The following is a 20,438-nucleotide window of genomic DNA, read 5'->3' as shown; positions in this document are numbered from 1 at the left end:
TAGGTTTTTATCTTATTACCGTGTAATAACAGCTTGCAGAATGAAATGCTAAAAATGCTGCTATCCTAAATTCCCTCTCTTTTTAGAATACTTGGATTGCAACATCACTAACAGATAAAAAAGCTGAAGGAGAGCATGTGCTATTAAATGAACTCTTCATCGAGGATTTCCAACAGGCTTTGAGCCACTGAACTCGTAGGTTTTGCACAAAGAGCAGAAATTAAGCAGACAGGAATTAATTCATCTGGGTTTTGTTGCTGCTTTTCCTTGCATGCCCAGCAGTCAGAAGGGAAAAAATCTTAGAGATTTAAGACATGACAATGTCAGTGCTTTGTTCCTGAATGTTATGTTGAATACAGGAGTTTCTTCACCTGAAGATGATCCCAGACTCTGCCCATGGCTGTGCTGGCTCATTTTTCCACTCTACAGACGGACCAAATAATCAGGTAATTGATTGTTCTGTATCAAAGCAAGAGGTTGGTTTCTGCTCTTGACATAGGATTTTACTAGGAATGGTGTTTTAAATCTTCTGAAATGGAAGGATAAAATGGCACCTGAGTCCTCAGCAGTTTGAGGGACAGTTCCCAAATCCTTCTCAATGCCCTCTCCCAGTAAATATTTGAGAGCTGTGACAGGTCAGGGGTGCTTGAGCAAGCAGAGCCTCCCAAAGGTGTGCAGGGCTTGCTCTGAAATGTCAGATATGTTTGGTGCAGCTTTTTATTGGGCTGACAGGTGCAGTTAAAGGTGATTCACATCCTGATCATCAGCTATGTTTGTCTTTCCTCAGGTTTCAACTGCCCACAGTTAAAGGCAATAAATTAGAGAGAAAATGAGGAAGAGCTGCAGCAGAACTCTGGAGGTAAAGGTGAGGTACTGGGTGTGGGCTGGGGGCTGCTGGAGCTGTCAGGGACTTCCCAGCCAGGGCTCTGGCTTTTATTTTACAGCTGAGGCAGAGAAACTTCAATACTGCAGAAAGGTCAGTCAAAACCAAGAGTTTTTTTCTTTTTCAGGGCAAAACAAGACTCTGCATTCTGGCAGATAAAGACAGGGCAGAATGTATATTGTTGTAATTATATAAAGTAAATAGTGTCTGACTTCTAATTTGTTCCTACAAAAAATGTAGAAGTCTTGGTGAACCTAGCTGAAATTGAGGTGGGAAATGAGCTAAAGTAATATGTATCTAACCAGGATTTACAGAGCTGAGTAAATGAGAAAATGTTTTTCTGTAAACTTCAGCAGAAATCACATTAGGTACATCAGTTCCAGTTCCACAGCAAAGGGGACAGCTGAGCCAACAGTAACAGGTACTTCATAGTAAAAAATACTAAATTTGCTTTTTAAATGCATATGGTTTGAAAACAAAACCAGCCTATAAATAAATGGCCATATGCTTCATCTACTAGTCCAATTCAGCTTTTTGACAATTGCTTTGTGTTTTCTGTGAGTACAAAGTGTAGTTACAGCCTCTGCTCTGCAGCATTTACAGGGTCTGGTGGCCTTCAGATTCTTTGAGGAGCTGTCCTTGTCCCCAGGAGAGAGAGCTGGCTGGCCTGAGCAGCAACCTGGGCTTTTTGTAAGCAGGCTGCAGCTTTCCTGGCTGTCCCAGGATGGTGTTTCCACTGGGATGGATCAGCTGGATTTGAAAAGAGCATTTTCCTGACGGTGGCCTTTGCCATGGAATTGTCTCACCACACCCAGCAGCTCCTGCTCTGAGCCCTGTCCCACCTTAAAGAGTTCCCTGTGCTGTGCCCTGGAGTGGAGGAAACACAGGTTGGTGTCACAGGTGAGGAGCTGCTCAGGAAATCCATGGCTGGGATGAGCCATCAGGAACTGTGGCCATTAATAACTCCCATTTCTCTCTTTGTAGCTTGGTCTGAGCTGTGGGACAGCCCTGGTCCTGGAGGGAGCACAAGGAGCATCTGCACAGGTAACTGATGGCATGGAACAGACACGCTGTTTTTAGTCCTTTTTGTGTTTTAGATCACCAAAGGTGAAAAGTTTTTTGCTGACAGTGTAACTAAGATTATTTATTGCACTGCCACTGTCCCATAGCAGGAGCACCTTAGCTGTGGGTGTAGATGTACTTTTTATTCACTGCTCTGCAGAAAAGGGGGCTGCTTTAGAATCTGTTTTAGAATAATTACTGACTGCAGAGGGGCAAGGCACTCCTCCTTCAAATGAGGGTATTTAACTAATTAAAGCCAGGCTGAAGGGGGGACCAGGCTGGTGAAACTGCAGAAACTGCAGGCCCATCTGAGCCTGGCCCCACTCAAAGAGCAGCAGCAGAACAGGTTTTACTCGTGGCTCTTTGCCCAGTCCTGAAGAACACAAGGCCAGCTGGACATCCAGCAGCACCTGAGGAAGTTCTGGCAGCAGCAGCCAGAAAAGAGATCCAGCCCCAGTCCTTCACTTGTAAAGATTCATGGAGAGGAACAAGACACCACCTACACCCCTCCAGCTGTACACAAGCTCTTTCCAGGACAGACAGACAATGATCCAGAAAGTTAGACTTGGGTTTATTTCATGTTACAGGTAGCCTCCAGCATTCTTTCCCCATTAAACATGGCCTAGGGTCTATAGGATCTGGGAACAGAAATACATGGCTGCAGCAGGAAAGCAAAGCAAGAACCCCACGACAAAAGAGCACCTTTGGATTGCAGCATTGCAAACTTTCCCTGTGAGTCTCTGTGCTGTGTTGCTCAGACAGCTACTGAATCATGAACACCAAATCGGTTTGAAAGAATTTCTGTGGTCCTTCTAAGAGTGGAAATTGTAAATGGCAGGTTGGTCTGATAAGGAAATTTAGTCCACGAGTTTTTTTCACACAAAGTTCTTCTATATAAAAATATACCAAGTTCTTGAAAATTTGAAGCACAGCAAATAAATACAGCTGGTTTGGGGCAGAAAATATATCACCTCTGAGGTCAGAAGCATTCTTTAGAATGAGCCTTGGCCCAGCCCTTCCCTGAACTGGGTCCTGCTGGCTTTTGCCAGGTCAGAAGCTGGGTTTGATGGAAGTTTTGTCCTTGGTGTCCGAGCTTCCCAGACAGAGGCAGGTGTAAGGTAAGGAGCAGTTCCCAGTGAGGTATTTTTGAAGTTCCCATGCAGCCTGTGACTCTGCACTGAAAGCAGCTGTGGGAGGGGTGGGGCTGACATCAGGGTCATTCCCACTCTCAGCATGAAGAGACAGAACATGGCTAGAAGGATGAAGAGGAAAAGGTTTCAGGTGTCTTCCTTTTGTCTCCTAGATTGCCTCAGGACTGGCTGAAGAACAGGAGCTAGTCAAGACCAGCTGAGGTCCACAGAGGGATAGCATCCCACTCTTCCCAGGGAAAAGTGAGTCCTTAATGTTTTCCCAGCCTTCCTCACTATCAGACTGAACCTTTTCTTGGATGCAGAAGAGCAGAAAGTAAAGCAGTTTTAGTGGTTTGTGAACTCCTTGGAGCAGCTCTGAGGGCTCAGAGGATTCTCTCATTCCTAAAAGAAACAAACAGCTTGTTAGAAGAAATACACAAACCTGTTTTTGTTATGAAACAGAACTATCTCCCATAAAGCATCTCATTTAATTACCTACTTGTTTTCATTTCTCTATTGATGTTTCATTGCTTGACATTTGACTAGGTTGCAATGCACCTGGGTGAGGTTTAGGGATCAGTAACAAAACTCTGCTCTTTGCCAGTGCCCTGAGCCTTTTGCTTTTTTAATCCTGCTGCAGGCAAGGTCCCCTTGAGGGACGTGCCAGGTGTGGTACCTGCATCTGCTCAGGCTGTCACAGAACTGTCCCCTGGCTGTGTCCCCCCGTGGGTGTGTCCAGGTGCTGCTGTGACCTTGTGCCTGCAGCCACCACCCCTGCTTGGCCACCCTGCCATTTCTGCAGCCTTTACCTTGTAGCCAGACTTGGCACCACGAGCCCTGCCTGTAACAGAAATAGCTTCTGCAGCCCTGTTTTCTATTTTTACTCTGAATCACTCCTTAAAACGTCACCACTCTTCTGCATTCCTGGGTTCGTCAGTGCCCTGGCTCAGGGTGAGTTTCAGGGATGTGGTGCTTTGTATGTTTTACTAATGGCTTGGAGTCATTAATGCTCCTCATGCCGAGGAGCACAGCCCTCCCACATCCCTGCTCACCTGAGAGCACAGCAGGACACGGTCCCTGCCGCCCTGCCCAGTACAGCAACACCCCGGGGCCGGTGTTAGAGCAAGCTGATGCTTTTGTTCAGAGTAATTACGTGCCAGAGAAAACAACAAAAGGTTTTATTTGTACCACACCCACCAATTACTGCCTGCTCCAAGAGCCAGGACAGTTCCCTGGCTGCAGTCAGTCACTTTGCTTTTTGCAGTTAAATTACCACGAGGGCATCGCTGAGCTCTCAGTTTGGGTAATACTTCTTTGAAGTTAAATTGAACACTTAGGGATTGCAGAGGGAACAGTCCATATCCAGGTAAACTTACATGTTTCCAGATCTCTCCAGTCCTCTCAATTACAATCGTTTGTGATTTATTGACAGGTGATGTGACCTTGTAGTCATCAGACAGGAGACCCAGAATAGGATACTGATTCCTGTACCTGTGGAGAGTTGAACAGGTCGCTTAACAGAGCCTAAACAAAGGAAAGCCCAATTGATGTGTTTTTGAAAAAGGTGAATAACACGTTACTTTTTAGTGATGATGGCTGTCACCCCGGGGGACTGACTGCCCGATAACTTCTCGTGCTTCAGTCTGAAGAGCTCCTGACAGAACCAAAAGCAAACATTGATGTGAAGTCATGTTTTTTGAAGTATCAGTTCACTAAAGCCACAATAAAATATTTGCAAAAATTTGTCTCAACAGTCTGAAAATCTGCCCTTCCAGAAGGCTGTCAGAGAAACAGCATTCAGTTAGAACAAATCCTAACCCCTCTCCTGAGCCAGGAGAGGACAAGGGACTTCCTGCTAAGGTTCCACCTACACAGTACCATGGAGGCTTAAACACAAAAGCCCTTAGAAGAGAAACAACTTGTATTATTTTACCTCTTGCTGTTGTTTAATAAAAGCCTCTTTGTCCTCCAGCAGCGATGTCAGCTCGTGCAGCCTCATTTGCAAGTCACTGTTGCTCCCCTCTCTCCTGGTTATGTCCTGCTGGAACTGGCACAGCTGGGACTGCAGAACAAGGCAGGGGCTCTGGGCAGGGCCCCTCAGCACCCACCCAGGGCTCCAGGGGTGGCTTTTCATTAACACCATCAACAGTGAGGCCCAGGGATTTTCAGGTCAGGGAGTTGAACCACACAGTAAATACAGGAAGTGCTAATTGGACTGAATTCTATCCAGTACTAATTAAATTATTTTAGAATTCTCAAGCTAAACCAACACTGAACCAGTTGAATTGGCTTCCAGAGTTGGAGACTTACCACTGATTTCTATGAGAGAAATACAGCTGTGACTGGGATTTACTTTTGTTTCCTATTAAGCATATTTTGACTAATTTCTTAGGTTATCAGGACACACAAAACATCCCCACTAATCAGGTTGATCCCTAATTTCTTCATGTAAAGAACAGTTGGGTTTTTCTAAATTCACGGTTTTATGTTCTACTATAAAGGTTTTTAACCATCACCAGTGTCTATGAGTAAAGCAAAAAGTGCCTGTGGAAGATCCCTGCTGCTGTAAGTGCAGAGCAGCTGTCCCTGCACACAGGCAGCAGGGCCCCTCACCCTGAGGCTGCGGATCTCCCTGTCCTTGTCCTCCCTCAGGTTGTTGATCATCTCCACGTAGCGGCTGGAGAGCTCGTCCGTCGTGGTCTGCAGGGTGGGGCTGGAGCAGCTCTGCAGCACAGACCCCAATTTTATTTTACAAACAGAGTTTTCATTGTTAATTTTCCTACACTGATCCCTCTGAGTCTGGACTCAGCTACTGCACCCAGCCAGGGAACCCTCCTCACCTGCAGCTTGAGGCTCTGGATCTCCTGCTCCAGGGCCCTCTTGCCGTACTCCAGCTCCTTCAGCTGGCAGTCCTTGTCACCCTCGCTGAGCCGCAGGGACAGGAGCTGTTCCTCCAGGGAGCGGCATTTGGCAGTGCTGTCCCTGAGCCCTTGCTGGAAAGCACAGGGGGAATGAGCACCTGGAATTGCTCAGGGGAGGAACAGCATCACACACACAGCAGGCAGCAGTTACTCAGAGTACCCAGAAGTCAGCAAATTGTCCCCATTTTGGCTGCCTGGAATGGCACTGGAAATGTTTCTTGATTTACCTGCTGCTGACGATTGTTCTCCCTCAGAGAAGCCAGCATTGTTTCATATTCTTTCACTTGGGAATCCTTAAAAGCCAAATCCTTCTTCAGTAAGATATTGTCAGTTTCCAGCTTCTGCAGGACATAAGTCAAAAGTTTACAGTCAAAAGCTGCAATTTTTCAGTAAACTCTTCCCATAAAGTTCAACACAGTCATTAATAAAGGGATGTTTTAGAACTGAGAGAATGCTCAACTTTCTTGAAAGTCTGGGGTTTAGGTACATAGCACACACTGTAGTGCCTGTGGCTTTGTGCTGGGTGATGAGCACTGGGATCCTGGACACTGCCCTTCCAGTCTTAAATAGAAGCCAACAAATAGCCCCAAACAACCAAAAACACCCCAAAACTAAGTCCACTGCACCGACCCCTTGTTCTGTGCTCAAGTTCAAACTCTTCTCCCTTAACTTTGCATTTTCCAGGACAATGCTGTGACATTCCCAGCGGTGCTGAGCACTTGGGCTGGTGTGGGGAACAACAGCAATTGTCTGCTGCCTGCATCCACAGGGATGGCTGAAGGCCAGAGAACCTGTGGGGCTGCCAAAGGCAGCCCTGTCCATCCAGCCCAGAGAGCCTGTGGAGCTGCCAAAGCCAGTCCTGTCCATCCAGCCCCCTGAGGCACTGACAGAGCAGCCACTGCCACCAGCACAGCCACAGCCTCAGTGCCAGCCCTGGGCTCCTGCTCCAGCTGGGAGCAGCTGGAGGAGGAGCAGGACTCACCCCCAGGTCATCCTGCAAATGGCAGAGCTCCTCCCGCAGGTTCTTGAAGGTGGAAAGCACAAGTCTCAGGGATTTGTCCGATGTCGCTCTCATCTGGGAGGGGAGAAATGAAAGGGATAATTGGGTTTAATTAAGGAGCTTTGTTTACAATATGCCTGACGAGAGGTAGAACAGAAACTGCTTTACAGCTGACAGTAACTTCTAAAACCATTGCACGTCCTTTGAAGTGCCCACAGTTTCTACAGGAAACATTTTCCTTGCACTTTGTTCTGCAAATGCCAGTGTTCAATTTCTGCCTTATAACACAGGACATTGTTAAAATGGAAGGAACAACAGGGTAAGGAACTGCCTTTGTACACCAATAAAGGGAAAAATAAATGTGTTAATATTGTACAATTATTATTTGAGCTTTAAAAGCTTTGTGCTTACACTGATTTTTAAAAATGACTGCCCTGCCTGAAAAGGCACAGAGGAATGAGTCATGTTTGAGATCTGGCAAAGCTTTGGGCTCAAGGATGATGGAATTTAATTAACATTTTAAAAAATTTAAATTAAAAAAGCTCATACAGCCAACACCTCCCTTTAAAAGGAAAAAGATCCCAAAGATGAAAGGAGTCACCTGGATGAAAGAGAAAACCATAAGTGACCACAGCCCACTGTTCTCCTTTGGAATGTTAATTTTAATGTCTTTAATAGCTGTGTATTGATTCAGGTGACAATATAAATGGTTGCATTTCATGATACATTTATAGTATTTAAAAGAAAAATAACAGACTTTGAAACGACACACAAATAACTCCTCAAGTCGTAACACTCCTTGAAGGGCTGAATATTCAGTGCAAAAGCTGTGGTTTTTTTCTGTCCAGACAAAAGTGAAACCCTCCTGTGTGTTCCCTTCACTTGGAGCTCTCATGCTCTCTATCCATATGAGGATTGGCCCTTGCCCAGTTTTTTATCCCCACTGGTGCCGTGGTGTGACTGAGACTTCATTCCTAGTGCAACTCACCTTTTTGTTTGTTTTGTGATTAAAGTGGAATTTTACTTTTGTCTTATGGTTTTATTGGTTTTATTGTATAATAGACTATAGAGCAGTTTGAAAGAAGGAATTGAGTCAAAGGGTGAAATTTAGACTATAACAATGTAAGTAAAACCCCACTCAGCAATTGCTTAGTGCTAGAGGTTGCTAAATCCCAGTGGAATTCTCTGTGTCCTTAGAGGAGCCTCTGGGCATTCCCAGCTCAGGATCCTGAGCCGTGCAAACCCTTCCCTCCCAGCTGTGTCCTGGGTGGATCCTGACAGCACCTGGTTCCCCAAAAGCCATTCTGGCTGCATTTTATAATCACAGCTGTGAGGATGTAAAACCAGCTGGACACAGAGATAACAGGAAATGCCTGTTCCAGCTTTCCACCTGGAGCTGAGCCAGCCTCCCAGGACAGTGTGCCACTGAGGCCATGCAATATCTGGGGGTTGATGTCCATCTTCCTTGTAAGAGAAGCACAGAATAATTCCAGTTGGAAGGGATGGGGATGTCAGAGCAGGGCAGTTCTGAACTCAGACCAGGCTGCTCTTTCTCAACCTCATTTCAATGGATTTTGTTTGTTTTTTTTTTTAACCAGGAAGTGATTCCAAGGTGCAGCTCCCAGGTAGGCTCTCCCTCCCCCTACCTGAGGGAGCCCAGATCAGGACTCTCCTGCTGAGGCTGCCCTGGATCCTGCTCTGACACACCTGCCTGGCAAAGGCAGCTCTGCGTGCTGAGCCGTGCTTTTGGCATCCAACAGCAAACAGAACCATTCCTGTTGTGGGTCAGGTGTGAAGGGCTTTGTCCTGGGCTGGTTCTTCAGCTCCCTCCCTGCTCCATGCCCAGCCATGGGGTTGGGCTGGGAGCAGGTGGGATTCAGCCTCTGCTTCTGGGTTTTTAGCACCTCCTGTTTGTGTTTGGCTTTCAAAGCCTTAATACACAACACAGAAAGATGAAAGGTCTCTGTTCTCCTATCAGTGGTCAAAAGCCAAGACAGTTTCCAGTGAAACTGCAGGAAAGCCCCAGTAGAGCCCAGTTTAAAATCCACAAGTGGACTGTGGCTCCGTGTGACACTTCCTTTAAAGCCACCATCCCACCCCCTCACTCTAGAAACAATGGGATGAGGGAATACAGAGGGAGGGGTGTTATGTACCAAGTCCCTCCAGTGTATGAGCCAGCTCCTACAGGCTGCCAAGCTCCCATACCTGGAGGAGATAACGAATCTGCTGCTTTGTTGCCTCAGACAGTCCTTTGGGAATTAATTCTTCAATATCTTCAGTCTAAGCAAAGAAGGGAGGAAAGGGGAGACATCTTGATTAAGAATTTTGCCTGGTAGATTAGTAATGTGGTTTCTTCATTAATTACACAGCTCTGCTATGAAAAACATCCTTAGTACAAGGCAAATAAGAACAAAAATAGATCAAAGTCTATCCAGAAAACTTCCAAAGTCTTTTATATGTGGGGCATGTACAAAGTGAGATAAAATGATACATGAAGCATATATTCAAATGCTTAAATTCAACATTTAAAAGCAGTATTCAAACCAATCCTCTCTCAGGAATTAACAGCTGATGCTACAACAACTCCCAGCAGTTTATGGGGGGCAAAACCTCGTGTTTCTGAATGGGCTGCCAATAAACCCCAGATGACCACCAGGAGATGCTGCCAGGGTTCAGTGGCATTTGCTTCCTGCAGGCGAACCCTGGACAGGTATTTCTGCCCCATTCACACTGAATGCCTTCAAAGGTGCAGCACCTGCTGCTCAGCAGCAGCTCCACTGGCCAGGGACTGAAAGACCCTTTACAAAAAACACATTGTAAAAATACAGGTACCTGTGCAAGTCATTTTCCAGTGAAACCATTACTGGAGCAGCAGGAGAGACTTCCAAAATTTGACTCTCATACGGAATAATGCAAATTCTTGAAGTTTCCTTTCAGTGTTACCACATTTGCAAATACCTGCCTGGCAGTGGTTTTCAGGCTCTGAATGTTTTTACCAAGCAGGAAGCATTAACTAACCAAGACCAGCCTCCTTCATTTCAACTGCTTTGGCTTTATTTGCTTGAACCCTCCCCCAGTGGTGGCAGGGGACAGCCTGGGCCTTACCTGGCACGTGAATTCAATGTCGTGGTTCCTGTAAAACACAAAAAGCTGTTTGAGAACTTCCAGGATTCAGACCTATATTCACCACTAAAAGATTATCTGGACAATACAGAGCAAGGAAGGGTCTTTTTCAGCTGAACAGTCATTACCTTCCCTCTGTGGAGGAATTCCTGGGGAGACTGGAGTCCTCCAGCAGCACTGCAAACACAGGCTGACTATCCCCAGTCCTTTGGGCAGTTATCCCAATTATGGGCAGTTAACCCAATTACTCCTTTAATTGCCTGGGTAATGGTTTGCCCACAGCTCTGCTGCAATTCCCTGCCCTGCCCCAAGTGTTGACTGGGCATTCTCAGGGTTTCTGTGATGGTTAAATTCCCTTTTCCCCTGCTACAGGACCACTTTCCTTATTCAGTGATCCTGGAAGGCACCAGATGAGATTGGGAGTGAGGGGGAACAATGAGGGTGATGGAGGGAAGGGGGGGAGGCTCTGCAGGGCACTGCCTGCTGTGACTCTCATTCCTTGCCACAGATGGTCTGCAGGGCTCTGCAGAAAACATGCTTTACGTTCATTTGGATGTAGAGAATGAGTTTTATGCCTGGTGGTGGCTGTCCTTTAATCCATGACACAACATCACGACAGGACAGAGGAAATCTGGACATTTGGGTTGTTTCCTCAGGACACAGCAATAGAATTGTGTCATGAAATGTATGTCAGAGTTTGCTGTAAGTTCTTGTTTGCTCAATGTACAAACACATGTAGGAGATACAATTCTTAAGCATCACATTCAATAAATTTCCTTGGCTTACAGCATTTCTATGTCCTCAGTTACTTGCAAATCAGATGAATGTGTAAAACACCCAGTCAATTCCAGCTGTCAGGAAGAAACAAGCAGTACAACCAATTCCCAAACAACCCTGTCCCTGCCAGCTGTGCAGTGCTGCATGTCTGGGGCACGGCAATGACAGATCCAGTGGCAGTACCTTGTCCCAATCTTCTCCACGTGCTGCAGCAAGCAGCTGTACAGGTCATTGCTCTTGCGGTGCAGCTCGGCCAGCAGCTCCCCAAAGAAGCGACAGTCCAGCTGCTCGGGGCTCTCCTGGGGGCAGCTCACCTGGCAGGAGACAGGCAGGGCATCAGGACACCATCCCTTCTTTGGCATGAAAGCTGAACATGGAAATGCTACAGGTAGGGTTTGGGTCTGGCTGCTCTTAGCAATTTTCAATTTAATTACACTTTTCTTGGTAGTGAGTCTGCTGGTTTTCAATAAACTGTACACAGAGGAATGACTTCCTTTAGAACAACAAGAACCAAGCCAAGTCCTGCTTCCACAGCAGTGACCTCAGCCCAAGCTGAGTGTCCTGAGCTGGTTGATGGGAGTGTCCAGCTCTGGAAGGTTCTGCACAGGTCTGACACTGAGGTCCCCAGGGTGTTTGTCACCCAAACACCGACTGGGTGCACAGGAGGGACCTGCTGCACTCCCTCCCCAGCTGCACTAACAGGCTGCAGGTACACCAGGAAGCTCCTTTAGTGCTTCCACTGAATTTGTGTCAACAACTTTTGCATCAAATTGAAATACATTTGAAGCCCTGGCTGATCAGCATAGGAAGAAAGGAACCCTGAGCTGATATTTGCCAAGGTTATGAAGCAATGTGTGTTTCCTCCCAAAGCAGAGGCTGTGCATTCCTCAGTCTTTGTGTACAGACTGACAGGTGAAACCTGACTGAATTGATGGGTAAAGAAAAGCAAAACCAAACAGCCCCATGAGACTGAGCCCAGCTGAACACCACGGGCTCATGTCAGTCAGAGCACACCTGAGCACAGGTGTGTGACAATGAGAAATACAACTCTCAAACAGCCTTTCCCCCCCAACACCACGTGAGAAAGCCTTGGACAGTCCCAGACAGACACACAGACCCTGCTCAGTGACAAGGGTCCCACACAAACCTGTGGGGACTGCAGAGCCATGAAAGCGCTCACTCCCGGGGTCTGTCCCTGCCTGAGAACAAACAGCACCGAGAACGAACCCCGCAGCACTCACCAGCTCGGGGGGGGCCGTGCCCCTCCTCACGGGCTGTCCCCGGCACTCGTCGCTCCCCGGGCCCGGGCACAGCTCGCAGGGACTGCCCGTCTGTGTCTGCTGGCACTGCTGGGTGACCGCGAGCGGCGGGCACGGCTCCGCCGGGCACACCGGGAACTGCCGCTCCTGGCACAGAAAGGAGCTGTCAGTGCTGGGCTGCACGGCTGGGAAAGGGCCCTGCTGGGCAGAAAGGGTTAATGCTGGGCACCCTGCACGGCTGGGACATCAACCTCAGCAGTGAATGAAATGTGTCTGTGACTGGCAGTGCTGGTGATGGCTTTGGATGATTCAATAATCCAAATTAAATTGCTTTTACACCTAACAGGGTTGTAATTCACCAACTTCCCTCTCAGTTTTAGTAGCTGCCAGTGAGAAGCACAGGTGAAAAACCTTTCCCAAGGTAGATGTCCCACTACACATGGAAATTTCCTTTACTATGCTCCTGATTTGAACTAAATCTAAACATCACTTGGGTAACAAAAACCAGAAGTAAAACTATGGTTTCCAGGGCTAAACTCCACAATTTTTTATTCTTTTCTTTGCACATCATCTGCAGTAAGAAAGAAGCTGTTATTTATAATTACAGTTTTTTTCCTTTTCCACCTCAGAGATGGGATATCACAGAAAATTCAGCTATCTAAAGTCCAGAGAGGCATGAAAAGTCCCATTTTAAAAAACAAAGTAAAAAAAAAAAAACTCAGGTAAATCACTCTGAGAAATGCTATATTTCAAATTTTTTTCCTGTTGGAAATGTTTCAGAGCAATGAAAGGGAGCAGTATTTTTTACCTATTGACAAAACACCAATTGTGAGATGAAATTTGCCAAACATATTTTTCCAAGAGTTAGTAAAATAAAAAATTGTGGTTTTAATTTCTTTTTTCTAAAAATGTATCTTGGTTATTCTGTTATGAAGCTATTACAAGAAACTAATTCACAGCCACTATTCAGATACAGACTGACAATACTAGAGTTTCAACAGCAGTTTTCATTGTTAATTAATAGTGAATTCTTAGGAAAAATATGGCAAACATTCCACTTTCTGCTCTCTTTAAATATTTCTTCAGTTACTTTGAGAATGAATCCTAGATCACAACAAGGCAGTTCTCAGGTTGGCAGCTACTCCTAACCAAAATAAGAAAAACCCCAGAACCAAATCAACCCAGAAACATCAATTTCCTGCTACCAACTCAATGTTCTTCTTGCAGTAGATAATATAAACACCCAACTTACCTGGAGGGGATTTAATAGCTCATATTTTCTTATTGTTTTTTCATAGATGACATTATTTCCAGGAGAGAAACTGGCCCCTCTAAGAAAAGGGGATAACGGCTCCTGTAAAACATGTAAATAAAAACATCCATAAATCTTGTCAAACAGCAAACTCAGGATTAGTGTAATTTTGACTAAAATAGATAATTTAAAGATATGTGAGCTGTCCTTTAGGATGTGAACATGTGAGTGTGTGTCCATTTGGAAACTAAGTGGCTGTGCTTGCATAGGGACTATGTGAAATGAACACCGTAGAAACAGCAATGAATCAATATTAATAAGGATTTAACTGCTGAGGTGGGAGCCTGAGTGGCCATTCTGCAGTGTTTTCAATCCCTCATAATTCCATCTCTGACCCTCAGAGGTGCGAGCTGTGTGCTCTCAGAGTGTTTATCATCCCCCCTGCAGGAGCCCAGGGAAGCCCAGCACAGTTTCCATACCTGATCCGGGTTCTCGATAATGATCCTGCGGATGGTGCCCTGCAAGGGAGGAAAAAAGGTTCAGAGATGGCTGCAGCTCAACCTCCAACACCTTTTCTGGCACAGGAATCTGATTATGGACATTGGCTGTAAATACTGGGGGATCCACTGGCCACAATCACCTGGAGATGTTTCAAACCCAGGGCCCTCACACCCCAAAGGAACTGGTCCATGTGCAGCACAGCAAGACACAGTCCTGCACTGCATTTTAAGAGCTGGGCTTTTCCCAATCCCCTCTTTGCAGGTCTGAGGGAATTAGTTCATATTTTCTGCTAGAAATCAAAGCTGGATGAGCCTTCCTGGATCCCATGTCCCTGTTCCAGTCCATCCCTTTCATTTTTGGTTTTTTCACGTTACACATCAAACTCAGCTGGTGTAGATGGAGATGCATTATACTCTTTTTGTGTCAACAAGGCATGAATTTTGGATTTTGCTTAAACTCAGAAGTGAACAGGTAGAAGAGCTGCCCAACAACCCACTGGGTCACATCCAGTGCACACAACTCCACAGCTGCCACCTCTGGGAACGATACCCACCATGGAGCATCTGCACATTTCTGAATGAAAAATGAGATGTGCCTCTTTAAATTGCAAAAATCTGTCCCTGGCAGCAGCTTTGTTTTCAAATAGACTTCTTCAGGTTTTGCCCCAGCACTATCCAGAAGCAATTGCAGACACTGTCCTCCACCAGTTCTAACAAATCACACCATGCTTCAACCCCTCACATCCAGGTCTTCACCCAAACCAGCAGAGCTCCCACTGAACCCAACCTAAGGACTGGGCAATTTGTCAGTTTGCAGCATAGTGTTTATCCTCCCTCACAGCACAAACCTCCAATTTTCATAATGAATCATTTCTTCCCCAAAGCCAGGGGGAAGTTTATGTTGCTGCAGCTCAGTCTCAGCCACATTCTCAGCCAGGTGAGAGCAGCTCTGAAGTAGGTCAGGTTTCCTATCAACTGTTGCATAAGTTTAGGAAGCCTGGAGCAGTTTTCCAAACCTCCCAAGAGTGAATCATAACAGCACCAGGAAAGGGGAACAAAAGTAGAAAAGAAACTGTTTTTGCAGCAGTCAGAGTAATTAAGAAATTTCAAAATTAAAACTGCTGCAGAAACTTGGGGAGCTGCTCAGGGCAGCTGCCACCCCATGTGCCAGCAGGACTCTGGGGACACAACACAGAGAAGAGACAGCACAGAGAGGTGGAACATGCGGCCCAATCTGCACCACCAACACCTGCAGAACTGGAATTAAAAAGTGAAATAGTCAGCACAGGAATGGCCACTGGTCCTTCCCTCAGCCCGGTCTCAGAGCAGGCACAGCCCGAGCCTGGTCTGTGAGGAGCACAGGGAGCTGTGACACCAGAGAGCCGTGGGACAGCAGGGACTGCTCCATCCCAGCACAGGGACAGCACATGGCCATTGTGTGACAATAAACAACAGCCCTGGAACCCACTGAAAGGCCAGACAAACATGCCAGATTAACTCAAAGTCTAGAGAGGATAACACATCCAGGGTGTCTCAGAGAACAAACCCACAGCGGAGGAGTCTGGAGCATTTTAAGTTGAAACAGACCTTTATAATATTCTCATTGTATATGCAATATTATACAGAACCTAGGAATGTTTTGCCTGGATAAAATTATGCTTATTTTTGAGATACCCAAACTCTTTCATTTTCAAAGAACTGCTCTACAAACAGGGATTTGCCTGCCCTTTCTCCCATTCCAGCCAAGCAGGCTGGACTGGCACAGGCTGGGAGGGGACAAGAGGCAGAACACTGTGTCTGTGCCAGCCTGCACTGCCCACACACAGCTCGGGGCTCTGCACAAGGAGCTGCCACCTCCAAGACCTCTGGAGCTGTCCCCCAGCAGTGGGAACATGGAAAGGGATCTTGGGCTGTTTCAGTTTTCCAGCATTCCCAGGGGGCACAGCTCAGGCTGCTCTCTGCAAGCCGTCAGAAGATGCAGTGTCTGAAGATGCAGCATTTTCTGTCCGGGAGAAGGAAGGGGAAGGTGGGATTCCAAAGGGAAAGCCCAGTGCTGTTGTGGGTTTGGAATTCATGACAGCCTGAGCAGTCTGGGTCTCTTTTACAGACTCACACAATGGAAGGGACTTTGAAGTTCTTCCCGTTCCAACCCCCTGCCATGGGGCTTATAAGCAAAATTTAAAAGGTAACACTAAAACTTGCATGAATATTTTTTTGCTAGTCTTTAAGATTTCTAAACAAGACTTTTTAATTTTAGAATAAGCACTTGATAGATTTATCCTTAATATGCCAATTTTATGTAGAAGAAATCAAATGACCCTTTTTTTTTTAAATTTCAACAGGTTACCCTTGGCTTCAGCCAACCCAGACATGAAAGTGAGAATTTAATCTATGTCAAAGGCCTTTATCCATAACATATTGTCTTGCTAATGACAAGCAATCAGCTGCTCATAATCTATGAGTTCCAGTTGGCAGGTGAAATGGGGAAATGGCAGGCTGTGTCTGAGGCTGTTACAACACAGACCAACCCCAGAGCTGGTTAATATTACACCATTTTCATGGGAGCCCTTTGCACGTCACAGAACTGAGCCCAGCCACACAAACACCTGCCTCCCAAAATTTCTCACATGGACAGAGAACCTCTACAAAGCCTGTCACGGTTTTGCCCTTTGCAGACAATCTGTATGTGCAACTTCATGAATTATCTTTTCATGACCATGGAAAAGGGATTCATACACATAAGCCACACTGGAAGGGAATTTATTCCAAACACTTCTCATTTCGATCAAGCAGAGCAAAATTTGCAGTGAATTACTCCAAGGACAAAACAAACCACGAAAGTAAAAAAACCCTGAATCCTGAATCACAAAAAGTAGCAGTACATGTGCTCTGTGCACACAGCAATTTCAAATTCTCCCTCTCTCCAGCTTGTTAAAAGTGTACATAAACACAAGAGCACACCCCAGCCACATGACTGAAAACCAGCACTGTGTCAACAGGAATGTATGTACGTGTCTGTTATTGTCAATCCACACAAACTCTGCAGAAGCAAATTAAATATTGCTCAAAGACAGCCCTTTGCTTCAGCAGCACACAGAGCTGAAACTGCAGCTCTGGCTGCCACTACCCCCAAATCCTCCTGTGACAACAAACACAGACGGGAGCTGGGATTGGTCCATTATTCACTTTACCTGGCCCTGCACAATGGGCTCAAAGGGCAACTGATCCACTCTTTGGGAATGTCCTACACCCTCCCAGGGCTTCTCTGAGGCAACTCCCATTCAGCACCGAGCGTGCCACTTCTGCCTCCTCCCAGCTGACTTCCCTGTTTGTTACTGTTTTCTGCTTTAATAACTTCCTAATAATCTGTATTAGGCACCTTCCTTCTCCACCACTGAAACTGCAACCCACACAAAGCCTGACTGAGCTACACCCTCTTGTCTTTAAAGTCTCGTCCAGCAAAACACTTCAGCAAGAAATTAGTTTTCATCAGCAGGACGTAATGGATTCAGTGACTACAACAGATGTTGAAAATTAAACATCCTCCATAGAGCAGCGACAGCATTTGAGTCTGCAATCCTTGTTCACGTACTTATCTAGGCTGAGGAAGCTTGGGACTGCAATGTTTATGCCAATGAATATTTAATTAATTAACTGCAATTCAGACTATCATCCAGCCTAGCTGAGCAGATCACTTATCTGGGAGGGGAGAGACCTGTGTTTACACTCCTGCCCTGCATCTTGCAAAAGAGGATTAACAACCTGGACACAGAGGGAATGGCTCTGCCATTACCAACTCCTACAAAGCCCTTATGACCACAGACTCGCTCAGGCTGGAAAAACTCACCAAGATCATCAAGCCCAACCATTCCCCAGCACGGCCAAGGCCACCGCTGGACCATGTCCTCAAGTGCCACAGGCGCAGATTTATGAACACTTCCAGGGATGGAGAGTCCACCAACTCCCTAGGCAGTGCGTTCCAATGCTTAACCATCCATTCCATGAAGAATTTTTTCCTAATATCCAACCTAAACCTCCGCTAGCACAACTTGAGGCTGTTTCCTCTTGTCCTTCTATCAGCACAGCTGCTCACTCACTTCCCAGGATTTACATAAACCATCCTGGAGAAGGCAGCCCTCAAACTATGCAAATACTGCTTTGAAAGGAATGCAGATCTTGTATTGGTCTTAATCCAGATTCTTTTTGACAGGTAAATATAACACGGGAAAGAAAATTCAGTAAGAGTTCATCTCAAAACAAATGTACATTGCCATTTGAGTACAGCAGAGCAATCCTACTGATGTTAATGGCATTCTGCTGTATGAGGAAAAAATAGTTTGAGAATAAATTTTTATTTCCTTTCTGGTTTTGCAGTCAAATCTGTTCTTTAGCTATTGGTTTCTAGTTTTAATATACCATTTGCATGTGTTAAATTCCACCGATACTTTCAAGCCATGCCTTGGATACACACACAACAAACCTGCTGAGCTGCATTGCGAGGGCTTTCCAACACCTCAGTCGCGGACCTCACTAAGCACCATCGATTCAAAGAGATCTAATAAGCACACAGGCTTCCAGTTCGATTTACATGAGCAGCCCCAAGTCAGCAGAGCCGTGCGGGGACAGCGCGGCGTGGGAAGGGAGCGGCGCCCGCGGGGCACCGGGGCCGAGCCGTGCCGAGCCGTGCCGAGCCGGCCACAGCCGCGTTCTGCGGCCAGAGGGTGGGAAAGGTGACACCGCATCCCGGCCCCGGGGGGGACACGGACCGCATCCCGGCCCCGGGGGGGACACGGACCGCATCCCGGCCCCGGGGACAGCCCGCTGAGGCTGGGGACGGCGGGGAGCGCCCACAGCGGTGTTTCCACAGGGTGAAACGCGCGGGGCGAGCGGACCCGTCCCACCCCCGGCGGAGCCCGGCCCGACCCTCAGAGCCTCCGGCGTCGGGCTCCGGCTCCGACGGCCGCTCATGGAGCGCGGGAGCAGCCCCCGAGGGGCCGGGCCGAGGCCGCGCCGTGCCCGCCGTACCTGAGGCGGGTCGCAGCCGTGCCCGCAGTCCAGCGGCGAGGCGGCCCGCGAGGAGCAGGAGGTGCTGACCCGGCGGCAGCCCGGCCCGTAGGTGCGCACCCGGTCGTAGGCCACGGCGCCGTCCTGGAGCTGGTGCGGAGCGGGGTCCAGGCAGGGCAGCGGCCGCGGCGGCTCCGGGCACGGCGGGGGCTCGGGGCAGGGCGGCGGCTCGGGGCAGGGCCGGCGGGCGGGCAGGGTGCTGTAGTGCTGCTGCCGCCGGTAGTAGTGCTGCTGCTGCTGCTGCTGGAGGGGCAGCGCGGGCGGCTGCGGCTGCTGCTGCGCCCCGAACATCGCGGCGGGACTGCGGCAGCGGCGGCGGGGCCGCTCCGGCTTTACCTGCGCGGGCCGCGCCTTGGGCGGGCCCCACCTGCGGGCGGGGAGCGCCGGGCCGACCCCGCCCCGGCCCGGCCCGGCCCGGCCCGGTACTGCAGCGCAGCGAAACATCGCCCTGGCAAGTGGGAGAAAAGCAGAGCCCCGCGCTGTTCAGCGAAGCCCTTTGCTGTTCTCTTTACAGCGTGTGTGTAAACGCACAGCTGCCTGCTGCTCGAATGAACTTTGGTATTCTTTCCAGGGAGGTTATGAACTCGGGCACAGAGCGCTCCCGCCTGCAGGAGCCTCGCAGAGGCTGCGCCTGGAGCAGCAGCAGGGTCTGAACCTCATCCCTGCCCCGCAGAGCCCGGGCTGCCCTCAGCGAGCAGCTGTCAGCATCCCGGCATGGTCTGGGATGAAAGGGACCCTAAAGCCCGTCCCGTGCCACCCTGTGATGTGGGCAGCGACATTCCCCGCTAGCCCAGGGTGCTCCGAGCCCCATCCAGCCTGGCCTTGGACACTTCCAGGGATGGAAGAGCCATAGCGGCTCTGGGCAACCTGTGCCAGGGCCTCACACCCTCAAAGGGACGGATTTTCCTCAGTGTCCCATCTAATCCACCTTTTCCCAGCAGAAGCTATTCTCCCTTGTCCTGTCATTCCCAGCCCTCATCATTAAGTATGGAATACCACACAGCTCTTATCTGGAAAGGATGGAGTTTGTTACTTGTTCAAATCTCACTCTGCAGAGAAGAATGTGAACTCGGTTTCTCAATCCAGCATATTTTGAGTTGGATTCCTCTGGCAGCGTCAGGCAAGCCCTAACTGAGAACATAACTTTGTTCTGCAAGGTCATGTAGCAATAACATAATTGTAGAATCTTGTGTAATGAATATTCTTCTTAATGATAAACCTGAAATTCTTAATTTTGTCAGTTTGTTTCCCCTACATGCCTACTGTGCTGTAAGGCCACATAGTGCAGTCAGTCACACAGAACAAAAACTAATTTCTATGGTGCCATGTTAGGGCTGAGGAGATGGAGCAATACCTTCTGCACTGTTCTACACTGGCCACTCACTGAAAGCTCTGTCACTAAAATTAAAAAGTGTTCACCAAATCTGCTCAACAGACTTTTGGAGAGGTATGGATTTTAGGGTGTCT

At 47.7% G+C, this 20,438-nt stretch overlaps 1 protein-coding gene and 1 long non-coding RNA gene across 3 annotated transcripts; one reads left to right on the top strand and one right to left on the bottom strand.

The window, feature by feature from the left end:
- The first annotated feature begins 452 nt into the window (after nucleotides 1–452).
- Nucleotides 453–5,046, top strand: LOC135304259 (uncharacterized). Of its 2 annotated transcripts, XR_010365696.1 has the most exons (5): nucleotides 453–865; nucleotides 1,478–1,783; nucleotides 1,868–1,927; nucleotides 3,249–3,336; nucleotides 4,508–5,046. It is a non-coding gene; the product is annotated as an uncharacterized LOC135304259 (long non-coding RNA). The 2 variants fall into 2 exon arrangements; XR_010365695.1 differs by having other exon boundaries at nucleotides 453–1,783.
- Nucleotides 2,496–19,430, bottom strand: POF1B (POF1B actin binding protein). The gene is made up of 15 exons (XM_064426496.1): nucleotides 18,933–19,430; nucleotides 13,887–13,925; nucleotides 13,408–13,509; nucleotides 12,138–12,353; nucleotides 11,080–11,210; nucleotides 10,102–10,129; nucleotides 9,202–9,276; nucleotides 6,979–7,071; nucleotides 6,224–6,337; nucleotides 5,916–6,068; nucleotides 5,689–5,799; nucleotides 5,009–5,137; nucleotides 4,656–4,729; nucleotides 4,452–4,566; nucleotides 2,496–3,477 (listed from the first exon to the last, which is right to left on the bottom strand). The coding sequence occupies exons 1-15, from the start codon at nucleotides 19,413–19,415 to the stop codon at nucleotides 3,472–3,474; spliced, it is 1,869 nt and encodes a 622-aa protein (XP_064282566.1). The 5' UTR covers nucleotides 19,416–19,430; the 3' UTR covers nucleotides 2,496–3,471.
- Between the last annotated feature and the right edge of the window lie 1,008 nt (nucleotides 19,431–20,438).

The sequence above is a fragment of the Passer domesticus genome, chromosome 7, assembly GCF_036417665.1.
Source record: "Passer domesticus isolate bPasDom1 chromosome 7, bPasDom1.hap1, whole genome shotgun sequence".
Classification (NCBI taxonomy): domain Eukaryota; kingdom Metazoa; phylum Chordata; class Aves; order Passeriformes; family Passeridae; genus Passer; species Passer domesticus.
The sequence above is the reverse complement of the archived record's forward strand: the minus strand, read 5'-3'. Positions and strand labels throughout refer to the sequence as shown.